General features: G+C 53.7%; 1 protein-coding gene across 2 annotated transcripts; it reads left to right on the top strand.

Annotated features, from left to right (window-relative positions):
- Window positions 1-963: 963 nt before the first annotated feature.
- On the top strand, window positions 964-19151 carry DAPK2 (death associated protein kinase 2). Of its 2 annotated transcripts, XM_070953536.1 has the most exons (12): window positions 964-1037; window positions 3637-3721; window positions 9170-9391; window positions 11027-11165; window positions 11309-11438; window positions 11649-11697; window positions 11926-11952; window positions 12959-13111; window positions 13692-13737; window positions 17186-17275; window positions 17851-17934; window positions 18394-19151. In XM_070953536.1, the coding sequence occupies exons 2-12, from the start codon at window positions 3660-3662 to the stop codon at window positions 18481-18483; spliced, it is 1092 nt and encodes a 363-aa protein (XP_070809637.1). In that variant the 5' UTR covers window positions 964-1037; window positions 3637-3659; the 3' UTR covers window positions 18484-19151. The 2 variants fall into 2 exon arrangements, with proteins under 2 accessions (XP_070809637.1, XP_070809636.1); XM_070953535.1 differs by lacking the exons at window positions 17851-17934; window positions 18394-19151 and adding an exon at window positions 14837-16449 and having other exon boundaries at window positions 17186-17217.
- The last annotated feature ends 695 nt before the right edge of the window (window positions 19152-19846 follow it).

The raw sequence follows: 19846 nt of genomic DNA, 5'->3' as shown, positions 1-19846 counted from the left end.
GGAGGGAGGAATTTTCTGGCCAAGGCAAGAAAGGGCCTTTTCCTGTTTGTGCCTTTTACCTACAATCCTCCCCCCATTTCGTTTTGCAGCTGTTATGATGGTCAGTCAAACAGTCGGCCCGATATTTAGGCTGGATTTGGCATTTTTGCCCACCTATGGAATCCTTCCAAGCAGCTGGCATGGGCAGATGTGGATGATGGATGGGGCTCCAAGGGGCTTTGCAGGATGGCAGCTGTTCCAAGTCAAGCCGCCTTTTGAAATTGACCATTTTGTCAAAGCCCAGGGTGCTGAAGTGGTGCTCCGGGTATTTTGGGATCCTGCCTTTTTACAGAGAGAGAGAAAAAAACTCAAGGCAGGGAACATACCTAACCCTAATGCTTGCTATTTTCCCCATCACAACATCCCTGTGAGGTGGGGCTGAGAAAGTGACTGACTTAAAATCACCCCTCTAGTTTCATGCTTAAGGTGGGACTAGGAGAGGGAAGCCCCCTTGACCCAGGTCAGGGCGCTTCCCTGGTTAATGACTAACCTGGCTTAATCTATTGAATTAAGGAGGAGAAGAGTGAGGGGTCCAGGGCAGGCTTTCTGCCGTTTAAAACTAAAGCGGGTTTTTAGCCTCCAGAACTGCTGTCTAATTCCTGGCTTCCCCAGGACTGAAACAGGAAGACCTTCTGGAGCACGAAATGACTCGCTGGAGCAACTGGCTTCTCGGGCGGGATTTCGCGTCCAGCATTCCGCGCCTGGGACTTCCCTCAGAATCTCCCTTTGGGCCAAAGTTGTTTGGGGCGAGGCAACAGCTCCACCGCAGCCCCGTCTCCTCCCGGCCTCTCCTCGCTTGGGGGTCCCGGGGAGGGCCCGACACCCGCTCGGGGGAGGGCAGCGCGAGGCTCCGCTGAGGAGACCCGCCGTTCCGCCTCGGGGCTGCAGGGGGCGCCCGCGGCTCCTCCCCGGCCCGGCAGACGGAGGCGGGGGAGGGAGACGGCAGAGCCGCCGCCGCCGCCGCTGCTTCGGGGCCGTCGGCTCGCAGCGCCGCGCAGGTAGGCTCTCCGGGCGGGCGGGTGGGCAGGGCAGGGCAGGGCTGGACGGGCGGCGGAACGGAGCGGGAACCCTTCGGAGGGGCGAGGCAGGCGGGCGAGCGAGCTGCTGAGGGGGCGCCGCTGCCGGGGCTGCCGAGGGTCGCGACTTCTGCTCCCCGGAGAACCCCCGGGCATGCAGCTCGGTTGGTCTTGTGGCGAGGGGGGAGGGGGCTTCTCCGGGGAGGTGAGTGAGCAAGGAGGCTCCCGAAGAGAGCGGGGTTGCCAGGGCTGGGGAAGAGGGCAACGTCCTGGGATGCCTGGGTGCCCAGGGGGGATGAAGCCCTTCCTCGCACTTGCGGGGCCCCCAGAGCCTCGGGGGCATCGCCAGAGTCCTTCCTCCCAGGGGCCGAAGCCTCACGGCTGACCCACAAGGCCCTCGCAGGGAGAGGCCAGCACAGCACGGCCTCTTTCCCCGAAGGGAAGTTGGTTGGTTTGCCTTCTAAGGTGTTTCTTAGCCGCTTGGCTTGCTTCTGTTTCCTTTTGTCTGCCTCTGAGAAGGACCTGCTGGCTGTAAAACTCTTGTGGCTTGAGGGCATTGTGTGCCTTCTGCACATGGGCGCCACTGCCCCCGCCCTGCCCAGGCTCTTCGGGGGTGAGAGAGAGTTTGGCCCGGAGCCCCTTGGAGCAGCCTCAAAGCCCTTCGGGGGCTCTGCTCCCACCCGCTGCTCCCCAAGGCACCATTGGTTCGATTGGTTAGCGCAGGCTGGACTCGGGCCCCGTGGTGGCCGGCTCTGGTGACGTCCTGGGGGCTTCGCATGCTGCAGGATCTCCCAGCGTGACAGTTTTGCACCCTGCAGACTGATGAAAAGTGGCTGGGACTCCCCTGGAAAGGAAGCCGGAGGAGGCCCCTCAGGGCCCCCCAAGGGGAATTGTGGCGGCCAAAAGGGAAGGGCGGCTTTTGACAAACGGTCAGAAAGGAGCTGCTGTTTCTTGCCCAGCCGTTTGTCCTGACAGGCACCTCTACTGAAGCTGAGATGATCTCAGAAGCGGTTAATTAATTTCATTATGTCTTGACTTGCAATAATCCCCCAAACAGAGATCTGGGACAGCCTTTTGCCTGCCGGGAGCCTAATTAATTTAGTTTGGCACAGGCTGTGTGGGCTGAAGCCATCTCCTTCCCACGTCCGTGAAACGGGTGGACACTGAAGGGGCCACCAGAGTCTCACTTTGCCTTCTAGACTGAATGTCTCAGGAAGGAGAATCGGGGTGTCTGGGTAGCAGAGTTTCCAGGAAAAGAATCACAGGCCAAAGAGGTTCCCAGATCCCTTGGAGTCTTTCTCAGGGGACTTTCACCCCCTTCTCATTGCTGCTTCAAGGGCATCTCAGCCAAGGTGCCATTTGTTCCAGCCAGGACCCATCCAAGTCCTTCTGTGGTTCCTCTTTTGGCCTTAATTGTATTTTGATTCCTAGTTGGATGCCCCAAGGACATTTCCTCCACCAATTCATTTGTCTCTCGCTTTAGGTTGGCCTTTTGCTGCTTGTAGCTTCATTTTGGTTCGGCCAAAGATAATCTCAGGTATTCTGCTAGGGTTTCAAAAAGCGGATAGGCCACATTTTAAGGAGATTAGAACAAAATCCTTTTTTTTAAGGGGGCTTAAAGGGTGTCCTCCAATCTGGCGGAGACCTTTTTTTTCTTTTTTGGTAGAGATCCAACAGATCAGAGCATCCCATCTTCCTCTGGGTAAACTGGGGAGGGGGGTGGTGCTCAGGCAAGTGAACCAGGGGGGTTTGGTTGCACTGAGTCAGAACTGGGTTGGAAAAAGCTCAAGGGATCCGGGTGTCAGGAGGGGCATCAGCACCAACTATGCTGCTGCTGCAGGGAGACACACTCCCTGAATTAAAACCACCTTGGCAGAAATGCCTGGTCCTTCAGAGGCCCTGCACCCTCTCCCCACCACCTCTCAGACAGCTTCCTTCAAAAGTCTGCTTAGGTTGTCCCCATTTTACAGGGTGAAAACTGAGGCTAAGTAAGCAAGCTTCTCTGTCACTAGAAAGCTTCAGGTGGTGCCCAGAAAAATATTCTGCCCATTCTGTTTTGTGGCTCTGGTCTTTTCCAGCATACGGCCAGCAGCCTCCCTGGGGCCCATCTGTCCAGCTCTCTCCCCGAAAAGACCTCCCTTTGCAGGCATCTCTGCTCCTCCCGGGCTGGGCTTTGCCTGTCCTGGCCCAGAGCAGCTCAGGAGTGAGAGGGCCGATTAGGGAGACCCTGGGAGAGGAAGGGGCATGTATCAAGGGTGGGCCAGGGCTCCTGCTCTCAGACGCCAGCTTTGGCTTCTGGCCCAGCCCCACCAGGCAAGGCTGTGGGGTGGCCTCTGGGGGGTTAGCACATACGCAGTTAAGTTTGGGTCCCACGTAAAGCAGGCTACCGTGCCCCTATTGTACTAATCCACACTTTTGTGACACTGAATTGTTATAATGTGTACCAGTCCAGGAAATTAAATCTAAATGGGAGCCCGATGGGCCATACCTGGCAGAAATGCAGGAGAGAAGTTTAACCAAAGGAAGACAGAAATGAGCAAATGCTTAAAAAGGCCGTTTCTTCCTTGCCTTCGCTTCCCAGCTTGCGGGGTGAAGACTCCAGGGATGGCCGTGTTTAAACAGCAGAAGGTGGACGACCTGTACGAAATCGGGGAGGAGCTCGGCAGGTAAGCCCCAACTTCCCTTTAGCCCCATCCGGTTCCAAACTTTCATCCCAATTCAGTGACTTCTTCGCTGTTGTGTTTCTCTGCCATGGAAATGCACCCCCCAGGGTGGGCTTCTAGGGGCTTGCCTGGCAGAGAGGCTGCTAGGCGAAAGGAAGAAGAGTCGTCTCTCTGGAATGCTGGCTGGTCCATTTAGGAAGTTTTGGGACTGCAGAAGCTTGGCAGGAAGAGGTCATTTTTGTCTTGCCTGATATTTCAACACTTTGATGGGGGCGGGTGTGTGTGTGTGTGCTGAAAGATGCTTGAAATAAGGCACTCGCTGGCCTGAACTGGGCTGCGGGATCCCACCCCCTGGCTGGCTGCTTGCTGCGCAGAGATGGAAAAGCATTTTCTCCTCGTGTGAAGCAGGAGCACTTCAGACGTTTGGGGGCAGAAGGCGGCTCTCTGGGGCCAGAGCCCTGATGGTGTCAGGAGGAGCCAGCCTCAGAAAAATGCCTGCAGGCGCCTGGTCTCGGGAGCAGCAGGGACCTGCCTCCTGCTTGGTTCTGCCAAGGGAGCCTCTGAGGGCCTCTCTGACAGACCTGCAGCAGTTCCAGGCAGTGACAGCTGCGTCTGCCAGCGAAGGGATTGCCAGGACCGTCCCAGAGCAAAGGGGATTTCAGCCGGCAGCTGACAGGATTGGGAAGTGGGGTGACTGCCCTGCCCGCCTTGTTCCTTGCACCAGAGCCAGAGGCTGCCTTCTCCTGGCACAGCAGCTGGCTCCAATGCTTCTGAAGCGGCCCCGCAGGAGCCCATACCTGGCTGGGCCCCTCAGCCCAACCTGCCTCCCCATGGAAGGGCGGCCCCAGCAGGGGCTTCCTCTGGGGCAGCAGCCAGTTGGGGCTCCTTTCCCAAAGTTGGCCTGGCATTTGGGTGCTCATGACCTGTTGGCGCTCCTGCCAGCTTTGTGTGCCTTTGTCAAGTGGTGGAAAGAGGAAGCCGCTCAGGGCATGAATGAAAGCTTGTTCCAGTCACGTAATTTCCTGAGCCAAAAGGTTTTGGAATTGCAATTCTGCCCCAATGCAGGTGACCTCACGAGGTCCAGGATGAACCTGGAGAAGTACCAGGGCTGCCCCAGTTGCTTAGGACTGTGATGGTCCCTCCAGTGATGCCCAGATAGGCCGCCACATGGTCAGCCAGTGGCTGGTGGAGATTTAGCAGCTTTTGGGGGCAGCGGCTCTTCCTGGGCCCTCGGCGGCTGCTGGCTGCCCTGGGCACTTGGGATGCAGAGCACTAGGATCATGTTGCCCAGAACGGCCCTCAATGTCACAGTTCCCTGGTTCTGTGGGCAGCAGCCATTCGGGTGACTTCATGCTTCACTTTGGACGGGCTCCAGCAGGGGTTGTTTGCAGTCAGAAGGTGGGTGTGTCCTTGTTGTGGAAGGCTTTGCTACTAACAGGTGACTAAGGGGGGGGGCTTGGCCAGCCTGCCCAGCTCTCCTCCTTGCAATCACGGGCTGGACTTCATGTTTCTGAAAATGAGGGATGAGCAGCCGCTTCCTAGTTCTTCCCCATGAGATGGGCTTCTCTTGCCCCAGGAAGAACCTTTGGGGACTGGGAAGCTCTTTCTGCCCTTAGCATCCCGAAGGGCTCCAGTGGATCCGGTGAATAATCAATTAGTCAGAAGGGCATGATGGTTTGGGAGGATCCTGGTGGGCAGATCCCCTCCCCACTCAGCCCCTGTCAGAGGACCCAGGGAGGGGCGAGCAACCTCATGATAAGGGCGGAGGCTGCAATGGGGCCCCAGGTCACGCTGGGCGTTGGCCAGTTCCTGAGCACGGAGGCCTGTGCCAGAAGGAAGCCGAGGGCCGCTGGCCTGAATTGGGGCAAAGAGGAGCGATAACCAGGCAGCAGTCGGAACACCCGGCAGGAGCTTCCAGAAGCGATGGGATTGCAGTTCCCATCCCCCCCTCACCCTTGCCAGATTAAGGACCAACCCGAGGAGCCTGGTTTCTGGGGCGCTTACATTGGCGGTTGGAGAGACGAGGTTGGGTCTGGCTTGGTGCTTCATCTGGCGTTGTGTGGGGCCAATCCAAGTACGGTTGGCTCTCTCCAGGATCCCAGTCAATAGTGGCTTGTGCAAAAGCAGGTGTGATGAGTCATTGGGTGCCCAGGTGAGGCAGAAGCACCTGGATGAGTCTTGTGTCCCACCAAACAATGGTTGGGCGTATGTTGAGCAGGCTGATTCTCACGGGTGCAGGCGAAGGCCGGCCCAGTCTGGAGGCGGGGGGGAGGGGCAGGCTGGGGTTCCCCATCCCATCCCAGCTGAGATTCCCTGTAAGCACTGGCTCCGAGGGCAGCCCCCGTCAGCCCAGGGAGCCTCCGTGGTCAGTGGCTGGCCTGGCCCAGGAGAAAGGGGGCCGAAGGGCCAGAGGCAGCTGCGCTCCACTGAGAGACGCGCAAAGAGCACAGCAAGCAGGGTTTGGCCCCCGGAGCCCATCCACCCCCCTCCCTTGCCCCCCCCAGTGGGAAGGGGGCCGGCAAGGGGGCCGACCCAGCCGTGGGTGAGTCAGATTTGCTCACTTCAGCTGGTGTTTGCATTTCTGGGCTGGTTCTTTGGAACTCGGAGTAGGATTCTGGCCTGGCATTTGGCCCACAAAGTGCCTGTCCAGCCTCACAGGAGCTGCTTTGCTGTGCTGCGGGTGGGGTCCCTTCGTTCCCTTTTTCTCTTTAGAAGCAGCCGTCTTGGCAACAAAGGGTGCGTTGTGGGCAGCATTTGGGCCAATGAATGGACTAAGAAAATAGGGCCCCCCTACCCCCCCCATTTCGCTGCTGCTGCTGCTACTCCTCTGTGTCCAGAGGGAAGGGGCCAGGGATGGCCGGCCTCTCCTGGGATGGCTCTTTCCGGAGGTTTCCCAGGGGAATCGGGGGGCAGCATTCCTTGCCTTGCAAAACTTGGTTTTTTAACAAAATACATGGAGTCACAGGGGGGCAGCCCCTCCTTTCTCCACAGGCAGCCCCCCTATGGGGTGACTTGGGGCCTCTCAGCCCAGCCCACCTCGCAGGGTCGTTCTTAAGGGGATGAAATAAAGGGTGCTGCTTGGCCCCACAGAAGCAGTTGCCTTGGCCCCAAAGAGAGGCTCCTGTGTTACCTGTGGGGCTGCCAAAAGCAGCCCCACAGGCAACCGGCACCGAGTTTGGACTCCAGATCCCATGGTCCCCAGCTAAGGTGGGAGGCTTTCCTCCCTCCAATTACTCCTGGTGCCTCCGTGGCCTTATTCGCTGTTCTCCAGATTCTGTCCTTTGCCACCCTCCACAGTCCGGCCGTGGCGCCCCCAGAGGAACCGGCCTTCCTTCCGTTTTGCTGCCCCAGGCCCTTGCTGGGACCCTCGGAAGGAGAGGCTGCCTCTCATTCCGGGCATAGCTGCTCCGGCTCCCTGTCTATCTTTAGCCTCTGGGAGGGTCACTCTGGCCAGGAGGCCGGCCGGATCAACTGCCCACCCCCACCAGGCCTCTTGTGCAGCACCCAGGGAGCCTGGCTTGCAACGGGGCACCAGCCTTGGACAAGGGCCGACCCAGTCCAGTTTCGCAGAATCAAGAAAGGGCGGCCGAGAAGAGCCCGGTTGGGTGGGCCTCGATGTCTGGGCACTGCTTAGCTCGGGACTTCCCACGCTCGGGCCAGGTGGGGAGGAACCAGCAGCCTCGCTTAACAAGGGACCAATCAATCTGGGGGAGATCTTAGGGGACCCCCCTTGATAGAGGAGCAGCCCAAACAGATTTGCCCCATCAGGCCTGGGAAACTTGCTTTTGGGGGGCTGGCTGACATTTTGAAAAGCAAACAACCCTTTTACTGGATTCACACAGCCACAATGATGGTTTCAGCCTTCCATGCTGGGGATGGCATCTACAGTCCAACTTCAACCCCACCTCCGTCCCTTACGGCTTGCCTTTATGTACGAAGTCCTGCCATCTCCTGTGGCAGGGGCCTCTGAGTGACTCAGCTGTGTTGGATAACGGGTCCCATCGTCCCCAGCCAGCCTACGTGGGCCAAGAAGCCTGTTTTGCAGCATGTGAATGCTCTCCCGCTGAGGTCATCTGGCCAGCGTAAAGAGGGCAGGCAGCTGGACAGCCTCCTCCTGTCGCCTGGGGCTCTCAGACGGGCTCTGGGTGGTGCCACCAAGTCTGGCTGCAGCTGCCAGTAGAGGAGCCCCCCCCCCATCTTTCTCCCCTGCCCAACTTTCCCCTCTGCTTTTGAGCTGAGCATCACTTTGGCCCAGCCGGGCCCGCTTTTGTGCTCCCAGCTCGGAGCAGCTGCCTCTGCTGAGCATCAGGGCTCTTAAGGCACCTCCAAAAATACCCCCTGCCCGCCAGGTCCAGCACGTGACGTGATGCCAATGTTTAGATGGCATGCAAGATTACATTCTCACCTGCCTATCATCTGAATATGCTTTTTCCAGTTCAGATGGGCTTGCAACCTGGGTCTCAAATGCTGAGAACGCTCAAGTTCCCCAGTTTCAGACAAGACGGGGGGGCTTCTGCTTATTCTCAGCCAGAAAGAGCCCCCACCCCATTGCTTAATTCCCAGAGGCCACAAAGGCTAACGCCATCTGGTGTCTCAGTTGCATCACTGCACTATCCACACAGCCGGCGTCTCATGCACCTGGGACCTTTGTGAGTTGGGATATTCTGAGAAGGGGTTGGAGGGGGTCCATCTCTCGCAGCCGGGGGAGGGGGGCTTTGCCTGTTCTCCAGCCTCCCCTCCTCTGGAGCCCATCCTTGAAAGGATTTGAGGAAGGATTTGTGCATCTGCTTCCTCCATGTTTGGGCTGCCCTCCTTTTGAGCTTCAGAAGAGCTTCCTGCAAGGAGGCCCCTCGAGGCATATTTCTTCACACCTGGAGGGAAGAGAGCTTGGGGGAGCCCCCCACCCCTCAGGCTGTGACATTGGCTCATCTGGCCTCTGTTTCCTGTTTCTGACCTTGGAAGGCCCGGCCGGATGGGCGACCTTGGGACTCCGATGGCCAGCTGTACAGAAAGGCTGCCTCATCAAGCCTTGTCAGCATTTCTCCCCAAAATGAAAAGCAACATGTAAAGGGAGATTCAGTCATCCAGACCAAAAGTATCTAAAAAGATTCAATCATGGCAACTGGACCAAAGTTGATTAAAAAAATTCTCCGACTACCCAAATTCTCATTTTGATTGAAAAGTTACTTGGATGAGTAGTGAAACATCTCAGTTTTAATAAACTCTGGTCCAGTTGCCATGATTTCACCTTTTAGATGCTTTTGGCCCGGATGACTGAATTTTCATTTACATCTTGGAATGCCCCCCCTTGTCCAGTCCTCATCCGGCACCCGTTTCCCATATCTCGGCCGGGAGTGACGGGGAGCATCCAGGGAGCCTCCCCTCTGCCTCACCAGACGCCGCCCCACCACCTCACTCCTGAGTAACCCTGTCCGGTGGCTTTGCTTGCAGCGGGCAATTTGCCATTGTGAAGCGGTGCCGGGAGAAGGCCACGGGGATGGACTACGCGGCCAAGTTCATCAAGAAGCGGCAGAGCCGGGCCAGTCGCCGCGGGGTCCGGCGAGAGGAGATTGAGCGGGAGGTGAACATCCTGCAGCAGATTCTGCACAGCAGCATCATCCAGCTGCATGAGGTTTACGAGAACAAAACCGATGTGGTCCTTATCCTCGAGCTGTGAGTAGGGGGTCCGATGGGGTTGGCTGGTTTCCCCTTTCAGAGGAATTTTGGGGAATGGTGGAGCGCATTAACTATTTCATCACTGCCTGGGGAATTCTGGGAGTTGAAGTCCCACGGATCTTAAAGCCCCCCAGCTTGAGAAACACCGATCTATTTCATCAACACAGAATCCTCCAGTTTATGAGGTGATTCTGGGTCTCTGCTATCTTGTTTGCCTAAAATAAAAATTAATCAACCTGCAGATCAGTTTAGGGTTTCTGCTCTGCTTATCAAAATATTCTCTATTCACACATAACGATAGTAAAAAAAAAGGCTACCAATTCAGTTGAACCGTTCCTCCCAACCAGTATTTCCGATGATCAGCTGTACTGCGCGGTTTAGTTTTGCTAGAAATCCTGCTTTCTAGCAAAGCTAAATCACGCGACACAGCTAATCCCTCCCTCGCTGTTCTACACAGGCACAGCCAGCAAACAGGTGGGAAACCGGTTCATCTTTCACCCCTGGGCGCAAATGAAACCAACCACATAGTGCCTACAGGTAGCTCCTCATGCATAACAGTGAATGTGCCCTTTCCTTGTTTATTTATAAATCCAGTTTTAATGAAGTGAATATTATTTGAACAAGAAGGAAACTGTTCCAAGTTATTGGTTCAGAACAAAGACAGACTTTCCCAAATGGTTGGAGCTTGGAAGATGAAGCTACAAACACAAACTAAACATGGATGCAAAACCCCCAGCCATCCTTTTAAGTGCAAAACGCTCAAGTTACTCAGCTCTTCCATGTAAATATGGATTTGGGGTCTCCGCAAGTGTTGAAATGCTCAGAGAGGGTCTCTAGAAGCCTGGATCAACACTGAGTACCGCCTTGCAATAAACTTCACTCACTTAAGCTTAGCGTCAATTCTTCCATCCAAGTTCACCATTATTGCTGGATTTTGACAGAATGCAAAGGAAAGTTGTGTCTCTTGTCACAGTTACAGATCTGTCACACAACCCAGTTCTGCTTCAGGCAGGAACATTTGGGGGCATTTCTGTTTGTTTCGGTGGTTCTGGGACTAAACAAGACTCTCCGAATTCTTGTAGTTCATTTCTAAGAGGGCAGAAAGGATGAGAAAGCACCGTAAGCCTCACATTGGAGCACAAAATAGCAGCCCGATTTGTGGAAGGAAGTGGTGTCCTTTGAGAGACCTGTTCTCGCAGGCAGGCTGCCAATTTGGGGGGCTGCAGAAGGAGCCTCGGGTTGATCAGAGGACGGAGTCCCAGCACATCCGGATGAGCTATAATGGAGGCTGGGCTCAGTTGAGGAAAGAAGCAAATTTGGAAGTTTGCAACTCGATCCTTCTTTGTGGAACAAAACGAACTCAGTAAACAAGAGGAGCCTCATCGAAATTGCACTTTGCTGAAAGGGAGGCCATCTTCCAACTGTGTTTTTTTATGAGGGCAGCTCATTTTAGGGCATCTCCCAGCCAGGGAAGGGAAGACAAAGGAAGGCGTCCTGGCTCTTCTCCTTCCCACAACTGAGATTTTTATAAATAATTCCCCATATGGTTATGATGTTATTTCATTTGGGATAAATCGTCAGATAGGCAATGAACACAGGGACCACCATGTGCTTCCTCCTCTGATTTTGCAGAGTATCCGGAGGGGAACTTTTTGATTTCCTGGCCCAGAAGGAGTCACTGAGTGAGGAGGAAGCCACACAGTTCATTAAGCAGATCCTGGACGGGGTCAACTACCTGCACACCAAGAAGATCGCCCATTTTGATTTAAAGGTGAGCAGCAGCTGCTGCTAAAGCCCTTTTCCTCCCGTCCATACAGACCAGCTGTGGGTGCAGCCCCCTGAGCACCCCTCCCCCCCCAGCTCAACCTGAGGACTGATGCTCTTTTCTTCTCTGCTCTCCTTCTCGTCTTAAAGCCTGAGAATATTATGCTGCTGGACAAGACCCTCCCCATTCCTCACATAAAACTGATCGATTTTGGTCTGGCCCATGAAATAGAAGATGGAGTGGAGTTTAAGAATATTTTTGGGACACCAGAATTTGTGGGTAAGTTGGTGCCCTTTTGCCCTCAACTTATCCAGAGCCCAGGGTGGCAGGGTCTCTCAGTCCGGGGCCCTGCCACTGTCTGCAAGGAGTGCAGCTTCCTTCCTGGCTGAGGATGATGGGTCTTGGCTGTCTCTAACACGTCTGGAAAGCTTCAAGTTGGGGCAGGCAGCCTTTGTCTCTCTGATCTTGGGATCCACACTCTCCTTCCAGCTCCAGAAATCGTCAATTACGAGCCACTGGGACTGGCAGCTGATCTGTGGTGAGTCTTTTCTGCCTGTGTTTGCTGTCCCTCCAGCCTCCTTCCTTAAGCTGGTCTTTTTTGGTTGGGCTGCGGGTTGGTCCAGCTGATTTTTGTGTGCTGTATCAGCCTTTGAGAACAAATCAGCAAATAGAAGACAAGTTTGCTGTTTTTTTCCCTACTGTCCACCTGACGGAGTGATTGGCTTTAGCACAAATCTGTGGGTTTTCTTTTTTCCCTTTTTCTCAGGAGCATTGGAGTCATCACTTACATATTGTAAGTACTGGATTATTAGTTCCCTTTATTTATTTATTCATCTATTTATTTTTATCTGCTCCCTCCTATTTTCAACCCCACATTTCGTACAAGAGGTACAATCAGTGCCCCCTCTTCACTTTATCCTCACAACGACCCTGTAAAATCAGCCAGATTGAGAGGAAGAAACTTGTCTCAGGCAGCTGGTGGCAAAAGTGGAGGTGGGCTTCATTCCCCCAGCCGCTCCTGGGGAAGAGGTTGCATCGGCACTTGGTGGGGGGGGGGGAACGACAAGAATTGAGCTGCAAACCAGAAGAGAGTGTGAGGCCGTAATTGAGTATTACATAGATTGGATGGAGCTGCAGGCAACTCATTGTTGCGATTAAAAACATTCTAATCGACTAGCAAGGTGGCGGAAAGCAAGCAAATGGAGAAGTGAAGGCTGGCCCCACAGGTGTCCGTGGGCAGGGGAGGGAGAAGATGGTCCATAAAGGGGCTGCCCACTTTCTCAGTTACCCCAGCAAAATGCCCAAAGCTGGCCAGTGGAGTGAGCGCACAAGGCTGTTGGGAATCCCTGGCAGCAGTTGCACAGGCCGCTCAGCAGGTGGCAGTGTGGAGCTGTCTGGTCTTGGGAAGGCTGCAGCCCAGGGGGAGGAACCTCTGATGCCCATCAAGGCTTTGGGGGTCCCTGGCATGGATCTCCCACCCCACAACCCAGCAGGCTGCAGTTGCTCCCTCTTCCTGGCTTCTTTTGTGTGCGCCCAAATTCCTACCAAGGCAGGAAGAGGAGAGATAGCTCCAGTTCCTCCACCCCTCCCTCCCTCCCTGTGGCAACTGAGCCACCAAGGAGCCTTCCTGGGCAACACAAATGCTTGCCTTGGTTTTATCACCAGATTCTCACAGGGCCCTTTCCTGTGGGCTCTGGCCCAGGGTCCTTGGTGTCTTCTGTCTCCACCAGCCTGTCAGATCCGCTCCTGATACTCTGGCTCTACCCCCAACCCCCCGCCCCCGCCAATTCCCCATGCAGGCTGAGTGGTGCTTCTCCGTTCCTTGGAGAGACCAAGCAGGAGACGCTGGCTAACATCACTGCCGTCAGCTATGAATTTGATGAAGAATTCTTCAGCCACACCAGTGACCTGGCAAAAGATTTTATCCGGAAGCTTCTGGTGAAAGATCCACGGTACGTCGTCCCGAGCGTCTTGCCAGGGTTGAGGGTCCTCCGTCTAGCCCAGGAGGTGCCCAGATGACCACTGCATCTGAGAAGAAGCGGGAAAACCTTTGTGGGCTCCCACGATGCCTCACTGGGACTCGTAGGAGGAAAGGGGAATGCTGTTTCGGTTCAGCACAATTTGGCTTAGGGGCCGCAGGGCCCTGCTTAACGGGGCTGTCAGAGAACCTCCGAAAAGGAAAAAAATGGGCATTTATGGGGTGCTCTTCCTGGGCCCCTAATCTAAGAATGAGTTTCCTGTGAGCGCCTATGTAGCTTTCAGACATGCCTCTTCAAAGGAAGCACAGAAGGTGCATTGATTGTAGATAAACAGGCTTACGACCACCCCCCCCAAGTGCTTCCTGGGCTGCCTTCGCTGAAGCACAGGGAGGCTCCAGGTGGTTCTCATATTTATGATCTGAGGCCCTTCCACGGATGGGGGGAGTGAGCGGGCCATCCCTGCGTGAGGCATTTGGAACATGCCTCTGACTGGCAGCTCTTTCCCACAAGGGGTGGGGGGTGGGGATTCACTGAGGACTTTCTCCCCTTTTAGGAAACGACTCACAATCCAGGAAGCGCTCAGGCACCCCTGGATCAAGGTAAGTCAAGAGGTTTCACAGTGGATGGATGGGAGGAGGACAGCCAAGTGCTGCTGAAGTGGGACAGAACTTCGTATGGCCCTCCCTATCTGGGCAGAGGAAGCCCTCCACCCCACCCAGTTTCATACCCTGATTTTCATCATTTAGCAGCATGAGGTCAATCAGGTGCTCCTCTGGGGAATCCTTCCGTTTACTCTAGTTCTCCACTGCAAAGCCTATTTCTGAGGTCCTTTTCAGAGGAAAGGAATAAAGCAATCAGGCCTAGCTTTAAAAAAAAAATTCTTCTCTCAAACATATTATTATTCCATATTTGAGATACAATTTTCTGTCCTGGCACACACTGAGTTCTCCGTACCCATCTCTGCTGTCGGCATGGAATGAAGCAGTTGGTTATCTCGGCTTTGCGTGTTTGGGTCTTGTTGAATGTAGAATCCTTCCCTCCTGCCCTTCTTGAAGTCAGTGGTTGCTTGTAAGTGCAACTTTCCAGGAAGGACGAGGAGAAGGGAGACCCACCTCGGGGATCAGTCCCCGCTTCCTTGTGGCCTGCATGCCAAAGCCGGAAGGGGCATCTTGAGGTCAGCATTTCCCAGGTGAATTTTGGAAATTCCAAATCAATTGTAGAATATCAAAAACATATGAACACTGGCAGTCATATGTAAACTGATCTGAATTTTTGTTTTATTTTTGGATATCCATGAAATGAGTTGGCAGAAAATTTTCTCTTTGCTGGGCATCCCGTGTAAGGCCAATGCATTTTCCCTCTCGAGTGCTGGAATTTAACTTTTCCTATGCCTCCTTCTATAAATGCTGGTGGGACTGTCCCAGAAATGATTCTGTTTTGACAGAGGTTAGTCCAGAGTTGTGTACAGATGTGGATGTCGGCACGTAGTGAGGTAATTTTCCTTGTGGGAACATTCCTGTTTCACAAACATTTTGCAAGAAAGATGCCACATGCATGAAGAGGACGTGCGCTTGCTTCCGGCACCCGCTGCATGTGTGTGTATTTGCACCCTGGTGTGATGATGTTGGTGTTGTGGTGTCTTGAGACCCTTGTGGTGAGATGTTCTTGGTAAATAACCATCCTCCGGCTTCCCTCCAGTCCAAAGAAGGCTCCAAAGTCCAAGGCCACAGGAGAACCGAGCACAGGCCGCTGGAGACCAAATGGCTGAGAGATTACACCATCAAAAGCCACTCCAGCATTCCTCCAAACAACACCTATGCCACCTTTGAACGCTTTGCCTGTGTAGTGGAGGAGATCTCTGGTATGGAGAAGAGCGTCGGCACCCTGGCAGCCTCCCACGACTCCTTGCAGGGGGACATTGATGCGCTGGTCTCCATCTACAACGAGAAGGAAGCTTGGTACAAGGAGGAACACGAAAGCGTGAAGCACGAGCTTTCCCAACTGAAGTACGAATATCGCAAGATTGACTCCCTGAAGAAGCACCTGAAGGAGGACGTCCAGGCAGTGGGTGCCAACCTCACTGGGGTCGCAGGGAGGTACATGAGCCTGCAGTCACACTACGAACGGCTGAGCAAGGAACTGTCGGAAGAACTCCAGTGGATCCAAGACTTAATGGGCAGCTTCTGGTCCGAGGGCAGCGACGAGGGCTATGCGCCGGCCAGCTTCGGCTGCGTCTTCCAGAAGGACCTCAATGAGCTGCTGAACAGGTCCTGCTACGAAGAATTCCTGGCGGCCTTAAATCTGGGCATGACAAAATCCAGTCAGTGATGCTGCTGAAAACAAAGATATTTACGCTGCTGTTTCAGTCCGAATCAGTGAGGAATTGCTTGGACGGGAGCCTGCTCCCATTCAGGAAGCCTGTGTGCAGAACTCACACAATTGGGTTTATTTTTGAACAATGTTATTTGACAGACCCTTGTTACCACTGTATTTGTATATATTTTTGTCCCTGTGAAAATACGTCCTGGTGGAGATGCCTTGGGGTCTGGATATTTGTGCCTCCCTTGGTTGTGTCCCAATTAATTTCTAATAAGGCTTTGGATCTTTTTTTTCAAAGCTTGCCCTATTTTTATCCTTTGGAAGATGCCCTGAGCTTACCCTCACAACTGAAGGCCTCCTCAAGACTTGACTGTAGTTCAGCATCCTTACCTTAAAAGCTTTTTATTTATTGCTGAATTGCCGCTGTAAATAGGCATTGATTTTCTTTTGTTTTGAAATTCTGTATGAAAGTATTTTTTAATAATGGAGCCAGATGTGAAGTCTCTTGGGTTCTGCAAAGCACTCTCTGCAGGCTTTCTGGGTGAAAGTCAATTTTGCAAATACCTTGGAGAATAAACAGAGGATTCAGAATAAATTTGCACACATCCCTGTCACCTCACATGTGCTGCTGCGTAAGGCAGACCTTCAGCCCGGACTATTATCTCATTCCAAAGAAACAAACCGCTTCCTCCCAGTTAAGACATCAGATCTCTCTGTAACGGGAGAACTAATTTTTGTATACAGATAATTGGAAAATGAACGAGAGAGCGACATGGAAAATGCACTATCTGGTATCTCCTCCAGAGAGCTTAAATTCTGCCAACTCTGTAACTAATCTCAGAACGAGACTCAATAAATATTTGTTTAGTGCAATGTGCTTTCTAGAGAGAGCTTGTGTTCAGATGCCCTGAAGATGATCTTGCTCCTTCTGGCGAATTCTGCTTGGTCCTAGGCGAGGGGCCTTCCTCACTCAGAAATTATTTCCTTCTCAGGTCAGCTGTAGTGGACTCTAAAGGTTTAAGAGCTGCTTGATGGAGGTGAAAAGGAAGGGGAGGGGACTTTTATCAGAAAATGGAGGAACCGAGGCTGAAATAAGCAGGGGGGGGGAACGGGACTCAGACACCAGCTGCTTGGTGGGCCCTCTTCTTCTCAAGCCCAGGAAAACTACAGAAGGAAGAAGCTCAATTGTAGTTGAGACTGAGCCTCCTCAATCTTGAACCGAGGCAAATGTCTCCCTGGGCCTGAAACTTTCAACTTAGTGCTGTACTACTTTTTTTAACATTTATACCCCATCCAAAGTCTTACGGAATTGGGCAGCAGATATAGTAAATAAATAAAAACATAGTAAGTAAATAAATCTTTGAGAGATTAGCTTGGTCAGCTGTTTGTGGTTCTTCCTCAGCCAAGATTTATATACCTGAATCTGAGCTCATATTTCAGTGCAAAACATTTGAATCTGTAGGGTTGTTAGGGCAGGGTGATGGTCCTACAATAATTTTATATGGGATACAAAAACAAGGCAATGGGTCTTACTCTAAGGAACTAGAAGACTAAAATCTAACACCTGCATAGGAAGGACTAGAGAGAAAACAGGTGAACAAGGAGGCTGAGCTTAAGAAAAAAGCCAGCCTAAATGTGAACCAGGCAATATGCCTGGCGCATTTGAGCACTTTCTCCTGGTGAGGGGCAGGGGAAGCTGGGCCTGACCTTGTCGCCTCTTGTCTCCAGCCCATGGACAACCACCAAGCCATGGTAAGGCGGGAATCGGTCATTAACTTGGAGAACTTCAAAAAGCAGTATGCCAGGAGGCGGTGGAAGGTAAGAACCTGAGATGTGACATCAGGGAACAGAAATGGACACACCAAGAGCTCCCAGGGAGTCCACGCCATGTGGCTTCTCTTGTGAGCTTGTAAAGACCCTTTGGGGAGAACTAGGGGCAAGGGAATGGCCCCAATCAAAAGAGAGGGAGGATTTCTCTGGAAGCCCCAAGCTCAGGAGCGATGGTCAGCCAACCAGCCTGATTCCTGCTCCGTGGGACCTCGGGTAGAGGCTGCCTCTGGATCCTGTCTGAACTGGCAAGAGCAGGCCTTGAGAAGGGCATGGGCTTCCTCTCCTCCCCCTAGGTATGTTTTCTGCTGCAAAGGGCGGGGGGATGTTTCTGAACTCAAGCCATGTTGGAAAACAGCCTCGGTTGCCCCTTGTCCTGGGTGGCTTAGAGTATTGAGGAGAATCTTCAGAAGAAGGAACAGAGGCAGCCAAGAGTTGGGGGAACGTGGCATAAAACTTCCTGGTGTGGCTTCCAGAGGTGGCCATTTCTAGGAACCTGATTATTAGCATGAGGGCATCCCTGATTTGGGTTTCCGGTGTGTGACCAAGTGCCTCTTTCTCCTCAGCTCACCTACAGCATAGTGGCTCTGTGCAACCATTTATCTCGCTCACTGGTGCGAAAAGTTCGCTTAATGCAAGAAGACAGTACGGTAAGTACATTGAGCGCAAAGAGTTGGCAAGAGAAGAGTCCCACTTGGGCTCCCAGGGTCTGGCAATGCTGCCTCCTCCTCCTCCTCCTCTATTGAGAGGTGCAAGGACCTGGCCAACTTTAGGACCGGCCTGGGAACCTCATTGCCCCAGGATGGCTGGACCACACTTCCTAGCACTCCTGAGTGCCGTTCAGCTCCTCCTGGGAAACTCACATTTCCCCTCCGTGTCACAGAAGCTTGTAGTGCAAGACTGTCCTGCAGCAAAACTCTCTCAGCAGTGGCAACCCAGGCATGATCCTGGTGAGGAGTTTTGCTCAGGGGCAACTTGCTGGTCTTGCCAAGGAAGAGACCCTCGGGCTGGTCCTTGTGCGCGTCGGCTGGGATTGTCCTCAAAGAGAGGACTTCTTCTCCACCGGCAGCAGGTCTCCACCCTGAAGATCACACTGCTCTCTGTTTCAGCGCCATTGTGAAAGTGACCACGAAGAAGACCTGCCCGGCCGAACGGCAGCGTCCCATTGTCTCCTGAGGCGGAGAAGCAGCATCTCATAACTGGGATCTGCCAGTTGGACTGCAGCGGCCAAGAGCCGAGCTGGTGGGATGGGCTGGTTGCCTTCCACACAGCCACAATATGGGACCCAAAGCTTCCTGCAGGAAGAGGCCCTGGAAGGAGCTGCCCCAGGGCAGGAGGAGCCCAGATGTTCTTGCAGGAAAGGAGATGAATGCCGCCTCTTCCTTCGGGGCAGAGCCACCTGGCCATCCGGCTGCCATCATCTCTTCCGGCAACAAGCAGACCATCTTTGGAGGAGTTGCCAATAGCATGGTCAAGGCAGCGATGCTCCGCTGACCTTGTTTCACCCCAGATGTCTTTCTCAAGTTTGGCAACTTCAGGATGCATGGACTTCAACTCCCAGAATTCCCCAGCCAGCATCTTGAAATTGCCAAGGCTGATAAACCCTGAGCCAAAAAGATGCAGCGAATGTGGTGCTGAGAGGCTGACCTCTCCTAGCCGGCTCTGGAAATCCCTGAAAGCAGTGCGGACCTAAGAAGTAAGAGGCAGGCCAGGGAATTCATGGCAGCAACCTGCTTTCATTTTCTTTTGACCTTTTGAAGAGGAGAGGATTCCACGGGATCGCTCCGGTTCCTGTTTGCCAGCAGCCTAAATGCTAAAAATACACATGGTGCAATGTTGGGCATAGAGGATGGAAGGAAGAAGGGACAGAGAGAGAAATGGGGAGGGGAAGGGAAGGGAAGGGAAGGGAAGGGAAGGGAAGAGGGAGGGAGGGAGAAAGGAACCTTGGCTGTACTCCCTCAGCTGGGTGACCAGTCAAGCAGGCTGAATCCCCTCGGCCACCTTTGGAAAGACTGCAACCCCCAGGCTTTTCCATAACCCTGGGGAGCTTCACGCTTCAAATCTGGGATCTTCCCCACATGGATTTCATTCTTGATTCTGTGTGTGTGTCCGTCCGTCCGTCCGTCCGGTCTCTCCTCCTAATGAGGTGGTTTCTCCAAAAATAAAAGTTATATATGGGGTAGCAGGTTCAGCAATGTTATTAGCATCACGGCTCTAAAATGCCTGGGTTTCCTGATAGGCTGTGCATCGTGGGTCCTCTGCACTGATAAAGGAGCATCTTTAAGAGCGCCGGCCCAATCTGCATGACCCAAGGGGCCTCCTTTAACCTTGTGCCATCTGCAGGACGGAGAGCTGCCCTCCTGCCTTTCCAAGCGGTCCCAGCTGGCAAATGCTGCCCCTTTGTGAGCCTGGCAGTTGAAGGGTTGCCCGAAAGACAGCAGGGCCTGAGCTGGTCATGGCTGGGGGGGGGGGATGCTCTCTGCAGCCAGCATCTGCCCCTTGGAGGCAGTGCTGGCTCAGCTCCTGGAGGTGGCCAGCAGACGGGATGGGGGGGAAGGCAGC

The sequence above is a fragment of the Pituophis catenifer genome, unplaced genomic scaffold (genome assembly GCF_029215685.1).
Source record: "Pituophis catenifer annectens isolate HBS135680 unplaced genomic scaffold, rPitCat1.0.hap2 SCAF_14, whole genome shotgun sequence".
Taxonomy (NCBI): domain Eukaryota; kingdom Metazoa; phylum Chordata; class Lepidosauria; order Squamata; family Colubridae; genus Pituophis; species Pituophis catenifer.
Note: the sequence above shows the minus strand (reverse complement) of the source record. Positions and strands in the feature narration are given on the sequence as shown.